This window comes from Neopsephotus bourkii, unplaced genomic scaffold (genome assembly GCF_033783945.1).
Source record: "Neopsephotus bourkii isolate Nb327-2 ecotype Australia unplaced genomic scaffold, CSIRO-AGI_Nbou_v1 NB_228, whole genome shotgun sequence".
NCBI lineage: Eukaryota > Metazoa > Chordata > Aves > Psittaciformes > Psittacidae > Neopsephotus > Neopsephotus bourkii.
The window spans coordinates 28,798-54,324 of record NW_026900738.1 but is presented as its reverse complement, the minus strand read 5'-3'; the positions used below and the strand labels follow the sequence as shown (position 1 = coordinate 54,324).

Here is a 25,527-nt window from a genome sequence, read left to right as displayed (position 1 = left end):
GCAGCCCAGAAAGCCAACCGTATCCTGGGCTGCACCAAAAGGAGCATGACCAGCAGGTCGAAGGAGGTGATCCTGCCCCTCTATTCTGCTCTTGTGAGACCTCACCTGGAGCATTGTGTGCAGTTCTGGTGTCCTCAACATAAAAAGGACATGGAACTTTTGGAACAAGTCCAGAGAAGGGCCACGAGGATGGTCACAGGACTGGAACACCTCCTGTATGAAGACAGGCTGAGAAAGTTGGGGCTGTTCAGCCTGGAGAAAAGAAGGCTGCGTGGAGACCTCATAGCAGCCTTCCAGTATCTGAAGGGGGCCTATAGGGATGCTGGGCAGGGACTCTTCACCAGGGACTGTACTGATAGGACAAGGGGTAATGGGTTAAAACTTAAACAGGGGAAGTTTATATTGGATATAAGGAGGAAATTCTTTCCTGTTAGTGTGGTGAGGCACTGGAATGGGTTGCCCAGGGAGGTTGTGAATGCTCCATCCCTGGCAGTGTTCAAGGCCAGGTTGGACAAAGCCTTGGGTGACATGGTTCAGGGTGAGGTGTCCCTGCCCATGGCCGGGGGATTGGAACTTGATGATCTTAAGGTCCTTTCCAACCCTAAATATTCTATGATTCTATTCTATAGTATCCATAAAATGATTTTCTTTTTTTCAGACAGATATATCTCCTTTGGCAGGGAAAGGAGCACTGATAACAATTCACACAAGTCACAAACATTTGGTCTTCTTTATACACTACTTGCCCCCTGCCTTGAACAGTGTAAGTCTTATTACTTATCTTCACTTTCCTGAAAGTTTGTGTAATTAGCAAATGCGAAAATGCATGAAAATCATCATAAGTAAATACAAAAAAATCACTGGCTATAGTACGCCAGATACATTCACAGACCAGTATCATCTGAAATTTACTAGATCTTTTAAAGGTAAGCATCAGTCTATATTTAAAAAGACTTCTAATAAAAGCTATTGTATCAATCATTTTTTAGTAAGACACTCTTCGTAACTTTCTCCTTTTCAGCTAATAACTGTACTTGGGCGCACATGAAAAAACATTCCTGTCATAAGCCCACACCCCCCGTTGTGTTTCTTTCATTGTTTGCAAACAAACACAAACTGAGTTAGCTTTCATTTTGGTTTCTCTAGGTGAGGCCTACCTTGGCTACTATACTCAACATTTGAGTATAAAAACATCTTTAATTGCACAGATACAGAAAATTTCAGATAGTAAACAAGCATCAAATTTAGCAAATACAGCATGGGAATATGCATACTGAATGACTGAGAACTATTATTTTTAACCAAATCAGCAGTATTTTTAAATGAGAATACTGATGGAACATTTAGTGAAATATGCTGAAAACTTCACATACAATTTCACTCTAAACTGGAAGAGATTTTTGAATTTCAAGCCACTGCTGCACATTGTTTCAAGTATTATTTAAAAGGGCAGAAAAAAAGATAACATATACTAGAAGCACATCCATCACCCAAACTCAATGAAAGACTTAGATGCTGAAACAGTATAATGAACAGACAGCACAGCAGTATTTTCTGTGCATTTACAGATACCATAAACTTAAGTTCAAGGTTTTACAGGACCCTTCCTAATCACAGAACCACAGAATCATTTGGGTTGGAAGGGATCTCTGTAGATCATTCAGTCCAACCCCCCTGCGAAGGGAGGACCACCTGGAGTGGGTTACACAGAAACGTGTCCATGTGGGTTTTGAATGTCTCCAGAGAAGGAGATTCCACAACCTCCCGGGGCAGCCTGTTCCAGTGCTCTGCCACCCTCAGCATAAAGAGTTCTTCCTCATGTTGAGGTGAAACTTCTTGTTTTAGTTGATGGCCTTGCTCCTTGTGCTGTCACTGGGCACCACTGAGAAGAGTCTTGGTGTCATCTTCCTGGCACCTGCCCTTGAGATATTTATATGCAACACTGAGATCCCTTCTCAGTCTTGTCTCCTCCAGACTAAACAGGCCCAGCTCCCGCAATCTCTTCTCATAAAAGAGATGGTCCAGAACCCTGATCATCCTTGTGGCCCTCTACTGGACTCTCTCCAGTAGCTCCTTGTCTTTCTTGTACTGAGAAGCCCACAACAGTTCTCCAGCTGTGGCCTCACCAGGGTTGAGAAGTGTGAAGGTCACCTCCCTTGTCCTGCTGGACACACTCAGTGCAGCCCAGGGCTCTACTGTCTCTCCTGGCCACAAGGGCACGCTGCCAGCTCATGGTCAACGTGTCACTCATCAGTACTCCCAAGTCGTTCTCAGCTGAAATGCTCTCTAGTAGGTCAAGCCCAGCCCGTACTGGTACTTTGGGTTCTTCCTCTCCAGGTGCAGTACCCAGCACTTACCCTTGTTGAATCTCATTATGTTTCTCTCTGCCTAATTCTCCAGCCTACTGAGGTCCTGCTGAATGGCAGCACAGCCTTTAAGTATATCAGGGAGATGACACTCACTGTTCTGCCCTCATTGACCCATCTTGCCATGTCATCATAAAAGGCTGATAGGAACTTAATTATATGAAATTTGAATTACTGGAGCTTAATATGACCTTGATATAATGATATCACACATGGTACAAGACTCTCTGAGGCCTGATGAGAGCTATGGAAGGGGCCCTTTATTCCCATGCATTTTGGCAAACTACACTGGTGCTTAATCAAGCTTGGTGGGAGCCTTTCGAATTGCCAAGCAATTGCTCTGATTGCTCAATCCAAATTACAACAGCAATGACAGCACTGCTGACAGAGGTGAAACCATGGAGCAATGTAACTATTAACCTTGTAGAAAGAGAAAAGCACTTATTATGTAAAAAGATGATGCTAATTTTAATTTCAAACTGTCACTTTCTGACAGAAAAATATATACTTGTTACCATCATGATCAAGAGCTGTCTCTTGCTGTAACTACTGTAGTTTTTAACACAAGCCCACTGACAGATCAACTGGTCTACTGAAGTCCACCTCTCAGAGAAAGGGAAAAGCATCCCTGACCACGGGCTGGACAAGCGGGTGAAGGCAGCTTTAAACTAAAGTTGCTGGGGGACAGGAACCTCAATCCATCCTGCTACTATCAGTCTGCTGCTGGTGCCAGCAAGAAATGCCCAGAGACTGGGGAGTAATCACAGGTTAGAAAGCGAGCACATGAAGAGCAGTACAAAGGACTTCCAGCTATTCCAGCCAAGGACATTAAGGGCAACAACAAAAACTTCTACAGGTACATTGGGAATACAGAAAGAAAATGAAAAATGTGGCTCCCCTCTGGAAGGAAATGAGAGACCTGGTCACACAGGACATGGAAAAGACCAAAATGCTCAATGGTCTTCACCAGCAACAGCTCCAGCCACACTGCCCAAGTCACAGAAGGCAAATTCAAGGACTGGGAGAATGAAGAACCACCTGCTGTAGGAGAGGATCAGGTTCAAGAACATCCAAGTAACCTGACGGTGCACCTGGTGGTCCATGGAACCTGAGGAGATGCATCCACAGGTCCTGATGAAACTGGTGGATTAAGTTGCCAAGGCAATATCTGTCATATTTGAGAAGTTGTGTCAGTTTAGTGAAGCTCCTGCTGACTAGAAAAGGGGTAACAAAAGGTGCGCTGCTGGATCTCATCCTCACTAACAAGGAGGGTCTGATCGAAGGAGTGAAGGTTGAGGGCTGCCTTGGTTGCAGCGACCACGAGATGGTAGAATTCAGGATCTTGTGTGGTAGGGTCAGTAGAATAGCAAGTAGAATCGCAACCCTGGACTTTAGCAGGGCAAACTTTGGCCTCTTCAAGCAATTGCTAGGGGAAATCCCATGGGCTAGGCTGCTTGAAGGTAAAGGGGCCCAAGATAGTTGGTTGACGTTCAAGGACTGCTTTTTCCGAGCTCAAGATCAGAGCATCCCGACACGTAGGAAGTCAAGGAAGAGGGTCAGGAGACCTGCGTGGCTAAATAGGGAATTGCTGGGTATGCTGAAGTGGAAGAGAAGAGTTTACAGGTCATGGAAGGAAGGGCTGGCCACTTGGGAAGAATATAAGGCTGCTGCTAGAGGATGTAGGAAAGCTGCTAGGATGACTAAGGCCTCCTTGGAATTAAAGCTGGTGAGAGGGGTCAAGGACAGCAGAAAGAGCTTTTTCAAATACATGGCAGGTAAAACTAACACCAGAGGCAATGTAGGCCCACTGATGAACGGGACGGGTGCCCTGGTGACAGAAGATACAGAGATGGCAGAGTTACTGAATGCCTTCTTTGTCTCTGTCTACTCTGCCGGAGGCAGTCCTGAAGAGCCCTGCACCGCTGAGACCTCAGATGAAGTCAGGTCAACGGAGTGGTCTGCCTTAGTCGATGAGGAATGGGTTAGAGACCAGTTGAGCAATCTGGACATCCATAAATCCATGGGTCCAGATGGGATGCACCCGCGGGTGCTGAGGGAACTGGCTGAGGTCATTGCTAGACCGCTCTCCATCATCTTTACCAAGTCTTGGGAAACGGGAGAGGTGCCTGAGGACTGGAGGAAAGCAAATGTCACTCCTGTCTTCAAAAAGGGCAAGAAGGAGGACCCGGGTAACTATAGACCGGTTAGCCTCACCTCCATTCCTGGGAAAGTGATGGAACACCTTATCCTTGGTGCCATCTTAAGGCATATCAAGGATAAGAGGGTTATGAGGGGCAGTCAACATGGCTTCACCAAGGGGAAGTCATGCTTGACCAATCTCATAGCCTTTTATGAGGAAATAACACGGTGGATGGATGATGGCAGAGCGGTGGATGTGGTCTACCTTGACTTCAGCAAAGCGTTTGACACGGTCTCCCACAGCATCCTTGCGGCTAAATTGAGGAAGTGTGGTCTGGATGATCGGGTAGTGAGGTGGACTGTGAACTGGCTGAAGGAGAGAAGCCAGAGAGTTGTAGTCTATGGGGCGGAGTCTAGTTGGAGGCCTGTATCTAGTGGAGTGCCTCAAGGGTCGGTACTGGGACCTGTATTATTTAATATATTCATCAACGATTTAGATGAGGGAATTGAGTGTACTATCAGCAAGTTTGCTGATGACACTAAGCTGGGAGGAGTGGCTGACACGCCAGAAGGCTGTGCTGCCATCCAGAGGGACCTGGACAGGCTGGAGAGTTGGGAGGGGAATAACTTGATGAAATATAACAAGGGAAAGTGTAGAGTCCTGCATCTGGGCAGGAACAACCCCAGGTTCCAGTATAGATGGGGGAACGACCTGTTAGAGAGCAGCGTAGGGGAGAGGGACCTGGGGGTCCCGGTGGACGACAGGGTGACCATGAGCTGACACTGTGCCCTTGTGGCCAAGAAGGCCAATGGCATCCTGGGTTGTATTAGAAGGGGGGTGGTTAGTAGGTCGAGAGAGGTTCTCCTTCCCCTCTACTCTGCCCTGGTGAGACCTCATCTGGAATATTGTGTCCAGTTCTGGGCCCCTCAGTTTAAGAAGGACAGGGACCTGCTGGAGAGAGTCCAGCGCAGGGCAACTAAGATGATTAAGGGAGTGGAGCATCTCCCTTATGAGGAAAGACTGAGGGAGCTGGGTCTCTATAGTTTGGAGAAGAGGAGATTGAGGGGTGACCTTATTAGTGTATATAAATATATAAAGGGGGAGTGTCACGAGGATGGAGCCAGGCTCTTCTCAGTGGCAAACAATGATAGGACAAGGGGTAATGGGTACAAACTGGAGCACAAGAGGTTCCACTTAAACCTGAGAAGAAACTTCTTCTCAGTGAGGGTGACGGAACACTGGAACAGGCTGCCCAGGGAGGTTGTGGAATCTCCTTCTTTGGAGACATTCAAAACCCGCCTGGACACGTTCCTGTGTAACCTTATCTAGGTGTTCCTGCTCCGGCAGGGGGACTGGACTAGATGATCTTTTGAGGTCCCTTCCAATCTCTAACATACTGTGATACTGTGATACTATGAACATAAACTTTTTAAAAAGGGGAAGAAGAAAGACCGAGGGAACTACAGGCCAGTCAGTCTCAACTCTGTTCCCGGCAAGAGCATGGAGGAGATCCTCTTTGTCACCGAAAGTCAGGAGAATAAAACTCTTTAATACCAACGTAGCATTAACAAGCAGGCATTATTTATTGCAGCGCCAGATGCACAGGGGATACTTCTGCCTAATGTGCATGCTGATTCTCACAGGTTTCTTGCTTATAAGCACTGATCTCATACATATACACTATAATTCCCAGAAATCTCATACATGTTATAATTTCTTCCCAGAACTAATTAACACAGGTTACTACATACGATAGCATGTGCGGCTTATTTTCAGTGAGGGCCCCGAGGGTCTACAGGACCTGTGGCAGTTCTATCTTTGTTGACCTTCGGCTGAACTTCTCTCATTGCTTTCCTTTTATGGTCCTAGGTTGGCTTCTCTTAACCTTGTTCTGACTTTCTGAGGAATGGTTCCCAGTCCAATGAGCTGAATAGGCAAAGAATGTTCTTTACCCTTTGTCTTGTTCCTTCTTGACATATGTATGGTTTTGTTTAGTTAAAAGTTCAACTTGGCTATTTGCTTCAGCTAACAATCAGTAAAATGAGTCTTCTCCTATCAACAGGACAAGGGGTGATGGTTTTAAAGTAAAAGAGGGAATTCAGGCTGGATGTAAGAAATTCTGTCCAATGAGGGTGGTAAAACAATGGCACTGGTTGCCTAGAGAGGTCACAGGATGGATGTGTCATCCTTGGAGAAATTCAAGGCCAGGCTGGATGTGGTTCTGGGCAACATGACCTAGTTGAAGATGTGCCTGTTCACTGCACGTGCGCTGGTGTCCTGGGTTCAGCAGTAGAAGTCATTTTTTTCTCCTTCTTAGTAGCTGGTGCAGTGCTGTGGTTTTGACTTTCAGCCTGGGAACAGCGCTGATAACACCAGTGTTTTTAGTTACTGCTCAAATGTTTAGTCTGACCAAGGACTTGTGAGTCTCATGCTCTGCCAGGGAGGAGGGGAAGCTGGGAGGAAGCAGAGACAGGACACCTGACCCAAACTAGCCAAAGAGGTATTCCATACTACAGCACATCATGCCTGGGATGCAACTGGGAGTTACATGACTGCTACTGCTGAACCCACTACAGCTGGACTAGATGAGCTTTTACGGTCCCTTCCAACTCAAACTGTTCAGTGATTCTACATAAAAAATAAAATCTTTTATTCCATTTTCAACTGAATTTGGATTCTGGTAGAATCCTTAAAATCACAAAGATCATGCTAAAAATATTACTTATTGTGAAATCAAAGCAACAGACTTAAAAAGACACAAATCAAACACAACATAATGCCACTGCTGCTTCATCACTGCTTATATGAATTCGCTGGTATCTTAAATCTGTTGTTTCTAAGATGATAACTGACTTATAACCACATTTTTCCTCACATGAGCTTAAAAAGAGTTATTTGTAAATGTCTAACTGTATTAGTTGTGCAGTGACTGAAAAGAATTACTGCCCAGAATTCATCATTTGACACAATTTGTAAAAATCAGTTCAACTCATGGTAGTTTCTTCCACTCCCACATTAGAATTTCTCAAATGACTAATACACATTAGTATCTTCCAAGATTACTTTTATTTTTAGAGGATCTATCCATTGTATTATCAAACAGGTATAATGTGAAATTTCTACAGCTGGCTGACTCATTAGTGTGCATAACAAAGACAGTCAGCTTGTAATGAATTTTAAAAATCTGCATTATTTCAGAATATAAAACATAATTCAGACACACTGAAAGCAAAATATATCTTATTACTGAACCAAAATATTTTGGGAGGTTGTACTGAATGTAATTGGATTTTGAGCACTGTCTTTCTTGGATGCACAGTGCTATGTGAAGTCTGTATCTCAATTCTCATTGAATTCACTCCTACTGGATCAGTTGTCTCCAGACCATTTCTGAAGGTTATTGCAGTCATGCAATTTCCATGAACTATGTGACCATAGTGACATCACAGCTCATTCAAGGTTCAGCAACAAAATCCAGCTGAGAGGGCAGGGTTTTAGATTAGTTTTAATACTGTTAAAAAAAAAAAAGGGGGTGGGGGGTGGGTGGGTATGTTTTGGGTTCGGATTCCTCACCCCCACCCCAACTGCATTTTGGTCAAGCAGTAACTTTCAAGAGAAATACCTGACTCTCAGATTCTCTATATATGAGAATCTGTGTTTAAAGACCTCATTTGCAGGGGTAAAACAGAAAATAACTCAGTTTTATGCCTGGGCATATTTCTATTCACTGTGACTACTGAGCATGCTAACTTTAAAAGGTTTTTTAGTAGAATAGGTGAAATTCTATCTGGATGTACAAACCAGCTGACAAAATCGGGGTGCACTGTCCACCTTAAAGCTGTCATTTCCTTAATGTCTGAATGTGCAAACCCAAATAAAATGTGGGGGTTTTTTCACCTAAAAGGGGAAAAAAAAAACCTCTATTGTCCAAACTACTACTTTTTGTAGTTTATTTCTATCACAATGTTTGTGATGTTGTGACAGCAGCAGAGAACAGATCTGGGGGTCAGATTCATTGCAACGTCCACACCACTGTAAACTGCCACAAACAAGAACTGCACAGAAATTTCTTTAATTTCTGCTTTCGATTCATTGATTCCTTCCCACAGCTTCCTTCTCAAAAGGAAGGAAACTTAGTATATAAACTCCTCATTTACCACTGCACCTTGAGCTGTACCTCAAAGCACTCCAGTTCCTTCTTCGTTTCCATTGTGTCTCCTGTACCTTATGTTCATGCCTAAAGCCCCGCTAAAGCTGGGCCACACAAAAGTCAGTGAAGTATCAAAGAAGTCAAGACAAAGCCTCTGTGCCCCAGACTGAGCATGTATCAAAACAAGCTTTAAAAAAATTTCAGTTTAGAGAAGAGAATGAAAACAAGCTCTGTAAAACCAGCAGAGTGCACATGCAAAACCTAAGAGCCAGGAGTACAAAGTACAAAAAATTCCCTTAACTTTGGCCACATCGGGCAGAACACTGAAAAATCAGACAAAATGAAGCTGACTCATTAGACTTGGCTAGAAGATGCATGGAAACAATGCAAGGACAAGGGCAGATTTAAGAGAGGCACCCATTTTCTGTTGAATACTACTTGCATGGCAATGAGCAACTGAAGAGCATGCTAGAAAGTTCTCATCAGTTGGTGACAGCCTAATTAAAGAAAATTAATGTTCCACTGCTGCTAGTAGCAAGCAAAAGAAGTTTCTTTTACTACCATCTGTGTTCAGGTAAATGGGATTCTTCTCTGAATAGCTGTAAGCCAGGCATGCACAGGCAGAACTAGGACGGTGCTAAAAACCCACATGCCAGAACTGAGGGTAACAGTAAAAAACGGTAACATGTCTGCTGATTCACAGCAGCAGACACAGTATTGACATCACAGGATAATCATGATGCGCTGCAACTGCTTCATAAATTCTAAGGGAACTATAGGAGCATATTGCCAACTTCAATTATCCAAATTCTCTGGGCCTTTATATAACAATCTAACAATTGATTTCCTAGGAAACAAAAATAAACCCATCAAAACCAGGATCCTTCACCCCAAACTTAGCACTTTTTGATGTGACAAAGTTAAAGTGCCACCTCATACCAGATTTTTTAAGTCCCAACTAACAAATTCTCACCAAAAATGCTTTTCACAAATTCTTTACTACAGCATTCTCCAGGAACATAAAAAGTAACACACTGCAGAGCATGCTACTTTTAGGTGACCAGAACTTTGTGGTGGATCTGCTCAGACTTTCTCACTAACACTTTTTGTTAAGCTCCCAAAGAAGGCTGACAAGTTTTTAAACAAAACAAAATGCTAAGCTATTAAGATAATTACATAATATTTTAGTTAAAAATATAAGCCATTCAAACAAAGAAAAAATAACTTCAGGAGACACTTCCATGGCTATTCTTTAGCCTCAGTACAATCCACCCATGGTTTACTGCACCCTTCTGACCAGATGCGAACTGCAAAGCATCACCTGGTCTGAGGAAGGGCTCTCGATCACTGAAGAAGGGCTCTCCATCACAGAAATGTAGAGGTCTCCATTTCCTACTCTATGCAGGTTATTTGGATGCTCACAGGCTGCTGCAGACCCCATCCTTTCTTCACCCCCAGACCAAAACCACCCGTCTTCCAGCCTGTGGAGGCCCCTCTCACTCTCCTTCACAATCCACTGGAGCTCTAGAACAGAGGGAAGTTCCTCCTCATCCACCCTGCCTTCTTAAAGGGGCATAACCCAGCTGGAGAAAACTGAACAGAACAAAGAGCAAACACTGTCTTTAACACTGAGACAGACCAATATCCTCCCTGTAACAGCAGGGACCCAGTAAGTACACATGAACAAAACAAAAACTGCTTCTCATTCCTCTTGTCTCTCCTCTCCCCAGCTTTCAGCTGCCCTTGACCTGCAGACTTCCTGAAACCCTGTCTCTGGTGGTACTAACTTCTTTTGGCATCCAAATGCTCCAATGGCAAAGACAATGAGAACTGAGCCTTGTTTTGTTTTGTCTTCCACTTGCTATCTGATAATGTTATTCAATGTCCCCTAGATCTGGTATTGATAGAGACTAACCATTCCCTGTCAGCATTCCTCACGCCATTTATTATCTTTTAGAGCTGAACAACCTTCTTCCATCCTGGTCTTCTTCCTGCTCTCTCCACCTAAAAAGTCTCATTCTATTCATCATGCCACTTAGGGAAGCTTTTCACATCAATTACACTTTTTTGCACCCATACTAATTCTGCTAGATCCTTCCTGAGGAGGTTCACAGGAACATACTATACTATTCAACTTCTGAATGCAGGATATATCCATCCTGACATAATGGCACCCTTTTTGTTTCCTTATCTATGCCAAGTAGTTCCAAATATCAGACCAACATTTTGGCTCCAAACTAAGCGCTAACCTGACAACTTACAGAAACAAACAAACAAACAAAACAAACAAAAAAACCCCAAACCACAAAACCCCATCATTTTCAGATATTTACAGTGTATCTAAGACCTCTTTCTATGCTGTTGCCATACTAATTCAGAACCCATAATTATGTATATAAAGTTAAGGCTGTTTTCTGACATAACTTGTTTCAGCTTCAGAGAGCTGAATTTTATTTGCCATGTATTCAGCTCAGCAACCCAATACCACAAGGTTGTTCTGCACATCTTCACACTGTCCATTTTTACCACACTGAAGAACACCAGTGGAACTTTTCAATCTCAATCTTTTTTTCCAGGCACTTTTGAACATGTTGGGAAAAAAAAAACACAACAAAACAGGTCACAGCAGAAATCTCACTAGGATGCTACTGGTAAAATACAACCAACCCCAAGCCCTTACTATTTATTCTACTCTTCATTAAGTTTGACAGCAATCAAAGAATCTTCCAATATCAATTCAGGTTCTTCAGGAGTCTCTTATGAGGGGCTACTAAACTCATTTTAGGAAACCCAGCAGACTCATTAGTACAAACATTGCTTAGCTCCTACTCAAGGATTACGTCAAAGAACTTGTATTTGTGAGCAACAGCACTGCACCAAGTACTAAGGACAAAAATGGCTGCTAATGCTAAACTCAGGACAACTTCTCCTTAAGAAAGAAATGTTATCTCTTTGCCCACTAGTAGTCTGCTATTTACGACAGTTTCTGACAAGTCCATTACAACCTCAAGCTTGCAGGTGTGTAGGTAAGTTTTCCTCCACTTTCTTAAAAAGTGGCAAAGGCCATATTAAACACAGAATACAGATCTCAATCTTTTTCTGACAATCAACATCTGACTGTTAAAACCAGAACCTTAAGAAGTAAAAGAACTTGCAGGAAAATTACATATACACACACAAATTTGGTAAGCAATGCAGATATCTAACTGGTGGAAGAGAAAAAAACCTAAACCAGAAAACCAAAAAATGAAACAAGTATCACTACATTTTCTTCAGTTTGAATTCTACAGTTTGACAGCACATCATTACATTTAACACACAAATAAAGATAGATACATAAGGAAGCAAGTGGAAACATGCTGGTAAAAAATCTCAGGGGCAAAGGGGTACCTACTAACAGAAGATCTCTCTTAAACAGTAAGGCTGGCATAACACAGGATCATAAAATAGTTAGGGTTGGAAAGGACCTTAAGATCATCTAATTCCAATGCTCCTGCCATAGGATGGGATGCCTCACACTATACCATGTCACCCAAGGCTCTGCGCAACCGGGCCTTGACCACCACCAGGGATGGAGCATTCACCACTTTCCTGGGCAAGCCATTCCAGTGCCTCACCACCCTTACAGTAAGTAACTTCTTCCTTGTATCTAATCTAAACTTCCTCTAAGTTTTAACCTGTTGCCCCTTGTCCTATCGCTACAGTACCTGATGAAGAGTCCCTCCTCAGCATCCTTACAGGCCCCCTTCAGATACTGGAAGGCTGCTACAAAGTCTCCATGCAGCCTTATCTTCTCCAGGTTGAAGAGCCCCAGCTTTTTCAGCCTTTCTTCATACGGGAGGTAACCCCTGATCATCCTCTTGGCCTCCTCTGGACTTGTTCCAACAGCTCCATGTCCTTTTTATGTTGAGGACACCAGAGCTGTATAGAATACCCCAAGTGAGGTCTCACAAGAGCATGGATTATTGTTGTGGTTTAACCCCAGCCAGTAACTCAGAACCACACTGCCACTTGTCACTTTCCCCACTCTACACTTTAAATTCTAATTTGCAAGCCCATACCTTATCATAATACATTGAAATAAAAATTCTTGTGCCATTACAAAAATACCTCCTAGCACACCTTCTGTGCTTTTCAATGAGACTCACTAAATACTGATGATCAGAGACGGTTGACTAGAATAAAGGTTTTCAAGGTTAAATATCAAGAAATGGTGGCTAAGCAAACTGTATAATCATAAAATGGGGTTTGGTGAGTTAAAAGAAAATGTCGTTGTCTGCTTACCTAATCAAGGATACATTTGATAAAAGTGGTCACAAATCTGAAAAAAGAGAATCATCCTTGCACTGCCATTTTAAAGCAAACCTCAGAATTTAGGCAAGGAGAGTCTTATGTCGCCACAAGTGTAAACAAAAGAATGTACTTCAGCCACTAGTACACCTGATGTAAAGGATCAGCACACTTAAATTTCTCTTCGTTTTAAACTCTTACAGCTTATACATCACTAAACACTACTTCTGCAAGGTTGACGAAGAGTTCATGTCCAAGAAGTGTAACAAATCCCCAAAACATTGCAAGCCAACAAGTGCCTGAAGCATTCTGAACATCAATCTTGTTTTTATAAACAAACTTATGCTAACAAACTCAAAGCTGGAAGCAGTATATTTTTCAGATTTCCTCTTTTTAATGAAACAAACAAGGTACTGTAACTGCTAAGTTGCTAACTTACTAGTCAGTCTGCTGCTCCTGAGAATGATTTTTATATTCATCCCTTTAAACAAATATAAAAAGATACTAGAGAAGTTACATTTCCAGACAAAATAAAATGCAACTTAATAGTATTTAATTATAAAATCACACTTAGTTCTAACAGGATACAAGCTTTTTCATATTCTCACAAATCCATCACAGAAACAAGCTGAGAAACAGGCATCACAGCAGCTTCTTCAGTACACTTTTCACCTTTAATTCTCATAATCTGAGTATTAATTAATCAACCGCACAAAGTATACACAATACTAAGTCTGAAATACTATATTCTATAGGTTTAAAACTTCTTTTGCGGAAACATTAAATCAGCTTAGCTTAGTTTGTAAACTAAGATAATCACAAACAAATTAAAAATCAAAATCCTTAAAATAACTTAACAGTTGATTTTTGTATTTAGCCAAAACCTCATTCCAATCTGAAGCTACAGCATCACACTGCTGTCTAATCAGTGGAAAAAAACCACAAACACCATCCATGTCAAAAATAAACCATTCTTCAGACCTTCAACATATATGACAGTAACTATCTCTCTCGGACTTTCTCTTTTAAATCTGAATTCCTTCAAGCAAAACATCACATGTATCTTTGCTTATCCATCATGCTGTTTTCTGGCCAGGAAATGGACAGCTTTCACTCTTAAATATGAAATTTAGCCTTAAACATGAAGCATTCAGACATTGTTCTTATATAGGTCAGTGGCAGTTTATAATAAACACGTGCAAGATGAGCTCATGATAAGCTTCTGATTCCAATATGATTATGGAGTGATTATAAAGATGAGACTCACTTAAACAATATTTTAACACTACTGCTTCCAAAAGGAACTTCCTTAAAGACATAGTACTGCCTTTAAAATGCCCTTCCTAACCACTGCCTTTCACAACTGATTAAAGGCAAAAGAGACACAAGCAAACACATTAACTGTCCAAAGAATCACTGTGCGGTATTTCTGCACTAGCCCACAGATCAAAATTCATGGTGCAAGAACAGTGATGTCTGCCACAAAACCAAAGCTTGTTTTGCCCACTGCTCCCCTTCTCCCACTAGCATTTGGGATTCTATTCAGTGGAAGGGGCTGCTAAGGCTCTGCGACACTGACATGCTTCCAAAGGATCATTTTTTTCCAAAGTATTTGGAGTTTTAACTGTGCATATGGTAGCCAAAGGGCTTTCAATCTCCATTGCTCTGGCTCTTCTAATTACTTTTTGTTGTAATTATCCCTAATTATGGCACTGGAACTACACAAACCATGCTGTCTCTTTCAGTGGAACAAAGCCACTGCATGCTTTCTCCAAAAGTTGCAAACCAAACATTATCTCTCAACTTGAGAGAATCCTGCAATGATCCCCATCCAACTTCATACACAGACTCCAAAATCATTCCCACATCATCCTTCTGGTTCAAGTCAAGTCAAAGCCAGCTTTCAACCTTTTCCAAACACATCTGAAACAAACAAGGGAAAGAAACAGCTTCTTGGTTCAGGTGCAGGAGCACTCTTGAGGAGCACAGCTGATTAGATTTCTTCATAGATCATGAATTACAAAAAAGATAATTCAAACCAGTCTAAAAGATCTCCTCCCCACTGATACTCCAAAATGAAAAGAAACAATATTGAGTTTGATATTTGAGTTGAACAGTATTTAGGATAAATTCCTTCCATCTAGAATGGCATTTCAGGAGAGGAAAAAAATGCAACATCTATTCTGAATATGTTCATAAGCACTCCTCCGTGAACTGTGATAGAATCACTTTCCTTTTGGTGGTCTGTCAGGTTTGAAGTAAGGACAGCTGTTCCACATGTCAAATTAATGCCTCAGACAGCAGCTTATACAGCGGTAGAAAACAAACCCAAAACCTGTACACGGACACAGAAGGGAAAAAAAACAAAACAAACAAAGAAATAAAAGAAAAAAAAAAAAACCCCGCATCTTCCTTCTTCCTTTTCTAAACTATGAGGAAGATAATCTCTCCTGTTCTTCCCCACCTTCTTTGACTGAAAGGGAGAGAAAGGGAGATACTGACAAAGTTGCAAAGTTGTTACAGTATCATCTTAAGAAAGACAGTATAAATGACAGAACCAGCTTTCAGGTATAATGGACCAACAACTTTTTTCTCCACAGCTGCTTATGCCAACCACCATTTTAAGTAGCTGGTGTAGAGGCCTGTAATTTCATTTCAGTTTCAAGGCAGCAGAGCTGTTTTCATTTTACACTGCTATGCAAGGACTAAATATATTCAAAAAATTCATGCTTCCTTCAAGTGTTGTCACTAGTTAAGTGCTTCAGAACACAGGAAGATTTTTCTTCTTACAGTGAATATACAGGTAACATACATGTTGGAGGAAAAGTTCAGTTCAAAGTGTTTTTAATTGCTAAAAACAAAGATTATAAAGGAACAGTAAATCTGTGACTGAAGGACTGGAATGCGAGGAGATGGACATATAAATGCCTACCCTATAGACGAATATAAGCAGTTTCTGAGCCATAGTGAGGTACCCAAAGCAGTCTGTTTTTGCTGGCTGTTAGCAGTATCAGGATTTGTCAGCTTAGGAAGAGCACTACATTAATGCAACTATAATGCTTGTGAAATCCTGCCTTGTTTAGCGTCATGGATCACACAGATGCAGCTGTGTAAGCATCTTCCTAATGGCCAAAATCTATCTAAATTCCAGCTGAGCCTAGTGTTTCCTCTTGGACAAGTGGTTCTAAAGGCCTACAACCAGCCAACAGATAAACACCAGAAGGACAGATCTGGATCAAATTATTAAGTATGTATTTCAGCTTTGGCAGAGGCTGGAGAACTTATGGCCTTATTTTAAAATAAACTTCTCCTTTTGGGATGTTAAATATTTCAAGTGTAGTAGACACTAAAATATTTAGTGTTTGCCTTAAAACACTGAAAACCTCAATGTTTTCCTGTGTTTTCAAGAGCTAAACAATACTTGCCTTGCCAAACTATATCAACAGACTGGACTTCCTGCTGGTAAGTGCAGCTGTGCTAAACTGGAAGTATCACATGGCACATCAGAAAAAGTTGTGAACACCAGAAGCTGTTTCTAGAGAACTGTTCTGATTTTCAAATTAGAGAAAAAATAAAATATTCTTCACCAAGTACATCTGATAGTTTTCCCTTACGCAGCCTGGAAAAGAACTTCCGTAGGAATCCAAAAGCACACAAAACTTGTTCAGCAGCTACCAGTCTATGACATAAAAGGCAGTAACAGAAACACTGATGTACACAGACACAGAGCATGCAATACCTTCATATTAGATGCCTCAGTTTCCAGTTTTGTTAGGTGATTTGAGTTATCCTCTAGCTCTTGCCGAAGGTTAGAGTTCTCCATCTTCAATGCCTCAACTTGCTTTAACAGCTGATCATATGAAGCTGCAGCCATCCTGGGCTAGCCTCAGCCCTAAAAAAAAGTAAAAGAAAATATTAAACATTTCAGGGGCTTACATTTGATACACATGATTAAGCAAACAAAGCAAGTTCATTAAGAAGTTCATAAGGCAGTAGGGGAAGGGAAAAGAAAATTGTAAAATCATACAAAATCATCCTTAGTATTCGCATTTCAGTTCTAACACTCAGGAACTATGCCTTTAACCTTACTGCTAGTGTAACTCCGTGTAATAAACTTTGCTCTTCCAGAAAATTTTAACTGAATTACTCTGCCTACTCAAAACTAGATAAAATTATTCAAAAATGTTTCAGTTCCTCAATATAAGTTTTGAAAACTGTATTTAATCTTTCTAAATTTAAACTCATTGAAAAGTAACAACGAATATACACCATTAAAGACAGGTACAATAACAAAAGCTGTATTGCATTTGATACGAGTTTATTTCAAGCAGCAAGTCTTCAAGCACTTGTCATCATTAAAGATGGGAGGAGGAAGAAGCCTGCCACTTACAGAGTTGTGATTCAAAATTTGGTCATGCTTTTTGAGAGACCTCATTTCCTGAAAAACAAAAGTAATCTGAAACATTTACTCTATTTTGTGAATTCTGTGCTTTTACTGTCAGGATGTTTCACCTAAAAGTTAGAAAGCTGACAAGGAGAGCTGTAACAATACAGGGGAAAAAAAATCAAAAAGGGCAGACTGCTTCTCTTCTATTTTTTTTTAATAAGTAACAGTTTCAATTCTTATTAATAAAACCAACAGGTGTAGTTCACATTTCTTTTCAAAACATACACTGAACAGACAATTCTGCACAAGCCCTGGGAAAGGTAGATGAAAGTGGAAACATTTTCATATTAGTTGTCATAAATTAGTATTGTATCATAACATTGAATGTGTTAGGTTTGAGTCAAGTATATCACACAGTTATTCATTTACATCTAATTTACAGAAGCTGCTGTGCGCCTTGTATTTGACATGCATTTTGAGCCTAACTAGATTATCTTTTTCTACCATCATTTTAATTTGTTATTATTAATGCATGAAAGTGCAGGTAATGATAAAAGAAATCAAGTTTTTCCATTTTCTGTCCATCCTAAGGAATTCTCACCCCAAAACTGGGAATTTAAAATAATTAGCCACATTAAAACATGCACACACAAAGAAAATAGAGAAAACTGAATGGAGGACCTGCAGTAGAAAGCAACTGCACAGCTCTGATATTTCAAACACAAAATAAGCTTAAATGTACTTATGTTAAATGAGTACAGATCCAGCTTTTGAATGGAAGGTTTGGTTTGTCTCCTGCCTCTCCTGATCTAGATTCCTATGCTTCTTTTTGCGTCTTTTATTTTCATAACATGAAAATAGGACATCACCACCAGCATTCTGCTGTCACTTTCTGATTTATTCAAATGTCAAGCTTTACCCTGAGGGATTTTAGGTTTAAAAAAAAAAAAAAAAAAAAAAAAAAGGTTAGCTGATTACCATAAACTGGGTGATCCAAAACATCATCTTTTTGTTAAATAGATGCCCAGAAGGCAAAAAACATCCACCACAGGCAGGAAATCCCACCTGGCAGCACGGCCTCTGGCTGGAGCCCTGACCACAGCTTGACTGGATGCTGAGGTGCTTGCGGAAAGACTCCCTCACCTACAGGAATCACAGCAATGCCCGACAGCTTCTTTCCACCAGGGCATTCATATTTGCACCTGAGGAAACTGCAAGAATGCTCAAGAGAACCCCCACGGAGGGGAGGGTGAAAAAAGCACATGAAAAACACATCTCATGTTTTGGGAGCACGGCGAGGTTTGGGGAAAGTGTGTTTGCAGTCAGTACATCCACACTGAAAACTGGAGTCAGCTATTCTCACATTAGCAACAGTTCAAGATGCCTTCTACACCACTGGCTGAGGTATCTGGGGCTTCTTGGGGACACACAGATGTATACATCCTTCCCTGGCCCTCCAACATAATACTTTTTCCTGCCTGTAAAGAAAGGGTCACCATGTATTTGAGGAAAACAGTGAACCGCTTTTCAGAAATAATGGATCTTGCCTACCTCAACCGCATCAAATCATTTGATACAGTGCCACACATAAAATCCTGTAATAAAATTACAGTAATAGAGATGAGCAGAGAAACTGTACATGGGTGAAGGGCAACTTAAGGACAAGATGACACTGGGCAGCGCTGAAAGCCCAGCAGTTGGGCTGGAGGCAGGCTGTTACCAAAGTTCCTCCAAAATCAGTCTGCAACAGGTACTTTAAATTGTTGCATTATTGACCTGGGCACAAGAAGTGGCATCAAAACTTTCTCCCATAAATTTGAGGCTTCACAAGGTCAGAAGCCTAGATGTGGGACACACAGAATTTGATCAACTGAGAAATGCAACAGTATTAACAGGGTGTAATTAAACAGCATAACAATACAAGGTCACTCATGTAGGAATCTCATCACTGAAGTAGGGGGAGAAGCAACTGGAGCTTCTCAGCAGCCAGCCCACAAAGTACCCAGGCACTGCCAACACAACACTGGTGCATGGAAAGCAAACACAATACCTGGAGTTATCAAGTCCTTTGACAAAAATTTAAGTGGCTGCAGAGAAAGACGCTAAGCGATTAGGGGATAAAGGGTCTGTCATATGGGAACAGGCTTGATGAGCAAGCCTTTGCTGCCTCAGCACAGCAAAGGCTAGAAAGACACAGCTACACTTTGTTATTACACTCAAGAGAGAAAAAAATACTTAAGTTAAAGCACAATACTGACACAGAACAAATGGGTACAGAATGTTCATTTATCAACACAGGCTGGCCAGCATTCATTAGAAGTTGTAAATCACAGAGTCATAGAATAGTTAGTTTGAAAGGACCTTAAGATCATCTAGTTCCAACCCCCCTGCCATGGGCAGGGACACTTCACACTAAACCATGTCACTCAAGGCTCTGGGATGCAACATTCAACATCCTTGCCTAGCTCACTGCACAGGAAGGCACTAGACTCAGTGGTTCAGAAATCCAATCTTGTATTCCTGAAGTTCAATATGGAAGAGTACGGTGCTTATTTTCATCCTCCAAGGTGTATCTTTTTGTCGTGGTTTAACCAATGCCAGACAGCTTGTCCACTCACTCCCCCCCCCCTTCTTGCCCTCCCCTATTCTCGGAGGGACAGAGAGAAGAAACAAAAAGAATGCAACTCTCACGGGTTGAGATAAGAACAGTTTAGTAACTAAGGTATAATACAAATCACTACTGCTACCACCAATAATAGTAATGATAAAGGAAATAACAAGGGAAGAGAATACAACACCTCATCACCAGGCAACCGATAACTTGCCCCCCCAGCCTGACCAAGCACCAACCGATACCTCCTCCAACCCTGCAGTCCACCCTAGCCCTTCCGGTTCCCTCCCCAGTTACATCCTGGACATGATGTGCTGTGGTATGGAATACTTCTTTGGTCAGTTTGGGTCAGGTGTCCTGTCTCTGCTTCCTCCCAGCTTCCCTTCCTCCCTGGCAGAGCATGAGGCTCACAAAGTCCTTGGCCAAACCAAAACATCATTTTTATCAGCTTTGTTCCCAGCCCGAAAGTCAAAACACAGCACTGCACCAGCTACCGAGGAGAAAAATGCTACTGCTAACCCAGGACACTTTTTCTACTGAAATAATGAAACTCCAAAGCATTTCCAAAAGATACCATTATTTAATTAAAAAATGTGAGAAACAGACACAGATAATGCATGACCACAAAGCAACTTAGGCTTTCTGATGCTAAACAATATGATACCTCTCAGGCACTTGGTTTGTACAGTGAAATCAAAAGGCTCCATTACATACAAGCTGTTCCATTTATATTGAAGGAACACCCTCAAATTCAAATTTGCCTCTCTTCTAGAAACAGTTTTTTGCTAATAGCCTCAAACGAGACACACGGTATCAAGAGTTCGGATCCCAAAATTCAAACCTTGAATTTTGCATCCCCCTCTTGTAATTTCTCAGTGGTCAAAATACAGAGTCAGACTCTGGACCCTCTCAGCCAGACAGGGCTCATGGCCACATACCACCTCAGGCACAGCAGAAGAAACTAGTAACCAGCCCAAAGGAAAACAAGGAATAGCTTGCATGTGGCCCACTAGCCTGAAGCTGTACCACTGCACATATTGAAGATTGCTGGGGTCACAATCAGCTGAAGCAAGAATACAAAACCACTGTATAAAACCATTGCAGTGGGAGGCATATGAGGGTGTGGAGGGGAAGGGAAGAGGAATAACTGGCCCCAATACCAGTTTCACATTTTACTCAGCCCAAGGGAAAATGCATGACATGTGCAACGCAACCCACGTTTGCAGAATTCACTATTATGCTTCAGTCAAGCTCCCTTTTGCACTCTTAACTGAATTTCTTATTTGCAGAGTGGTCATCATTCAAAGGGAGTAATGGAGATATCCCTGCCTCTAGATACGCTCCAAGAAATAACCCTCTTGGAATACAGAAATTTTGAAATTTAATTCCCTTATTGTTAAGAATCACATTAAATCTAGGTCTCCTGTTTTCTCATCATTACCCATATTATCATCATTAAGAGGTTTCTTCTCCATCTCATATCAAAGTAAGGTGAAATGATGGTAAGAAAATTCATGCTTCACTGAATCAGCATTTGCCATGAATATGCACATCAAAAAAGAATTTAAAGCTCAATGCAACTCTTACACACTAAAATCAAAATTAATTGTAAGTCTAAATTCATGCAAACATACTGTTAAATTTAGATATGCCTTTTTCTAAGTTATGATACCAGTATCAACTGCCCAGAAATCTTGAATTTAGACACATTCTTTTTAGTCTCAAATCCCAAGAAAAAAAACTACAATAAAACCTCACAATTTTTTATTGCTGGGAGCTTATCTTTGAAACAAATAAGCATATATACTCAGCATGATGTGATGCTTAAGAAACCCAGCAATTTGTGATCAATTATTTAAATCTCCTTATAAAATATTTCAGATTCCCACCACTTTTTTTTTTTTAATCCACAAAGTTATCACTGTTACCTGAGCATCCTATTTTTATAAAGCAACTCTGCAGAACAGACCAGTATTAAGTCTTTTGAGAACAGAGGCTAAGAGTAATTAGAACCCTACCACGTTGGGGTTTTTTTCAACAAAAGAGACAGAAACCTGGCAGTGTATGTTTGGAAAGATAGGTAACATTTTTAGATAACAACAGCCTATTTGTTTCAGTTATAGAAATCTTCAATGAAGCAATTATTATGTTACCCACAGCAACTGCCTGAGGGTGACTTTCTGTATTATCAAGTAAGTTATACGGCTACTTCAGACATCAAATTCAGTGAGAGAGAGGCAAATTCCTTCCTTTAATAAGGCCCAATCCAAAACCCACCATCAACCAAAGCTCCTGTTCATGTAATTGATTTTGGATGAACTTTGTTGAGAGTAGCAAATCAGATTTTTGAGTCTCTAATAAGCAAACGGAATTTAGCATTCTGCTATGACCACCAATAAGCAGATGTGCTCTTCCGCTCTGTAACTGAAGTTGTTTTCACAATGTAGTTTATCTTCCTAACTTGTAATCACTGCACCTAATACATATGAGTATCTAAATTATAATTCAGTAAGGTCAGAAAGGACCATCAATTCTTCCTACATCCACGAATTCTACCAAATTCTTCAGTGCTGAGCCCAGTGTCTTATTCTTGACTATTCCGACAATTTTTACCATTCATTCCCTTGTGATAATGGGGAATTGTGTCTTCAATGGCGTATCACTCAACTCAGGGGCAAGACCAATCTCACTGTCATGAGATGTAGAAGTGCTAGGTAGGTCTAGGAGTTCTGACATGGCAGGGGATGGGGATAGTGCTAATGCTGGAAGGGCTGCACTGGTGCCTGCCCCTGGCTGCCTGCCCTACCCACCTCCCACAAGGCTTCCACCAGGGAAGAAAGAAGGGCTCAGCTGCTCAAGTGGCAGCTGCCTAAACCACTGCAGATCAGTGCCTGACCACCAAGGTAAACTGAAATAGGTGTTGGTTTAATTTACTACGCTGGGCCATTAACCACAATCAGCTTTTACACAGTGATTTCCAAAAGAGGAGCAAGGCAGACAGAGACAAAAAACACAGCACAGCCATTCTAACGTAAGCCAGCCCCACTTACTAACTTCAGCCTTAAATGGATCATTTTCATATCGATACCTTTATCAATACACTAAACAGAATAAAGTGAGAGGGGGGTTGGCTATTTCTATTTTGAACATATCAAACCGTGCCAATTTACATTAATGCAATATCTCTGTTAACTGAATATTGCATTAATTTTTCTATTATTTTATTTGAAGCTTGTCTTAAGGTTAAATGGTTTATATGTAAATATCCTTCTGCCTGTCCTTTTTCAGCTGAGGCAAAATATCAGCAAGTGCTGTGTTTAAGAACATATAAAAAATGAACATCAGCAGGCCAGGGCTGTCTTACCCATTCCAGTTTGGGGCAAGCTTTCCACGCCTTCTGATTAAAAAATGTTTATCATTTATGGGCATTGTTTAACACTTTCCTACTGCCTGAAAAATACTCCCAACAACCTCAGACTATAGACGCCTATTGCACTGATTCTTTCCAGAGCGAGCAGAAAAACTGTATTTCCACCTTCTCCAGCAGGGGGGTTGGAACTAGATGATGTTAAGGTCCTTCCAACCCAACTATTCTGTGATTCTGTGATCACACAGAACTACATTATTTCTGGTGACAAACCTGTTCTTTATTAGAATGGCTTTTGTTGCCATATTTAATCCTCCTATTCCTACCCACATTTAACAACAAACCTCGTAACTTCTGTCACTAGCAGCTAGAAGAGAGGCTATTTGGTCTGGGTTTTCCTTATCTGAGCTATGTAGGCACACAAAGGTAATGAGGAATCTGAAAGCCGTAATGCTTTCGGTGAGGTTAAAGAGAATTAAGAAAATACGCTGTGCAGAATGAGAATAGCCCATGAGTGGAACAGCAGATCTCGTACCTTCTGTCTATTTTACCATTCATTCTGCGTCTGCACGGTCAGGTCATCAGAGACACAGGAGAGGGCAGAACATAGCCATAATGGAAAACTGCTCTTCCTCAGCTTGTTTCAGCAACAAGGCCTTTGATAGCAGAAACTGAATTGCAAGTTATGCAACCCTACTCCTTTTAATAAATTTGAAAAAGATTACATTGAAAAAAAATTGACAGCAAATTATACCAAATTATAATCTAGATTACGTACCCTCTCAATCCCTGGGTTTTTCAGAGCCATTACTATTACCAGTTTTCTTACTACAGTTTGTGAAAGGGTTAGCCTCTTTAAAAGAAAACCACACAATTTTCTCTAAACCTCAGCTTCATCAAGAGGATTTTCTTAGTTTTTCTATCCACTTCTACACAAATGTTATCTTCCTGGACAGCAGACTAGAACACTTAAATGTTACTATACCTGACCTTCTTAAACCCTTTCAAGTAGGAGAGGGTTTTTTTTTTTGTTTGCTCTTCCATAAATGAATTTGTATCTCAGCAAGAGCTTTCAATCTGTTGTATTTTGGTATATTTCCTTAAGTTCAATAGTTGGCCTGTACTCACCAACCATCGGCAGAAGCAGAACCAACCATTATATGTTCTTCCGAACCAAAACATAACTTGGCTGATAAATTGTTAAATAACCCATGTTCTCACTCCTTAAAAAAACAGGAGAGGCAAAGAGAAGATGGTCTGAACTCTTCATCTGCGTTCTTCACTACAGGTCAAGTATCACTGGGGTCAAGTGTGTGCATGAGAAACAGAAATGACCCCACATTTAGAATGTTACTAAACAATGCAGTCAAAAATTTAACCTATTAGTACCAAAAAAACACCAAAAACAAAAAAACAACAGTCCCCCCCCCCCAAAAAAAAAAACAACCAAAAAACGACCCAAACCAAAAAGAGGGAAATCAAGAAGTCACACATTTCAGGCTCTGAACAGCCAAGTTCAACTTTTATTACACTGCCCAGAAAATTCTCACTTCTTCCTTTATAACTCTGGGTTGGGGAGTTCCTTAGCTTGTTAGTCATGCTGCATTCAGAACACAACTATGAAAATACCAAACATGATTTGCATTTAAATACTGTACTGAACACAAAGCAGTCCAGACATCATTTGAATTATACTTATATTGGACCAAGGATGATTCACAAGCCTGAACACTCACTTTTCATGATGACCATCTCTGCTATTCATGGCTAATTGTGCATGCCTCACTGCATATGACTTGCTCCTGTTTACTTTTTATGTTTCTCATAATCTTTTAAGGATTCAATTCTAGGAAGTTTAAGGTATTAAAAATTCCAATACATGTCTTTATTTTCCAATTTTACCTGAAAACACACATTAACCCCCGAACCATTAACATGAGATGAATCAGCTTTGAAAAAAATAAATTATAATAAAGATATATTTCCCACATTGAGTGACCTATCAGGGTCATCTTCAGGGTTCCTTTCAACACTTGTAGGAAACAGAAGACCATTTGTGTTGCAGGAAGTGTACTGACAACTGTTCACACAGGTCCTGCACAAATCTTGGAAAACCACCAATAGAGACCTGGTCTTCACTGACAATACCTTATTGTCCCCAGCATATCACTAGCAATGTATTCAGATTTAAAACAGTATTTCAGGACATTGATCAA

The 25,527-nt window shown here is 41.0% G+C and overlaps 1 protein-coding gene across 6 annotated transcripts in view; it reads right to left on the bottom strand.

Moving 5' to 3' along the window:
• Window positions 1-25,527, bottom strand: part of APC (APC regulator of WNT signaling pathway) — a 100,802-nt gene that overhangs the window by 49,125 nt on the left and 26,150 nt on the right. For all 6 annotated transcript variants that reach the window (XM_061344487.1, XM_061344486.1, XM_061344488.1 and 3 more), the window contains one exon: window positions 16,686-16,838. In XM_061344487.1, coding sequence (XP_061200471.1) covers window positions 16,686-16,820 — 135 coding nt within the window. In that variant the 5' untranslated portion in view covers window positions 16,821-16,838. The remainder of the gene's footprint in view (window positions 1-16,685; window positions 16,839-25,527) is intronic.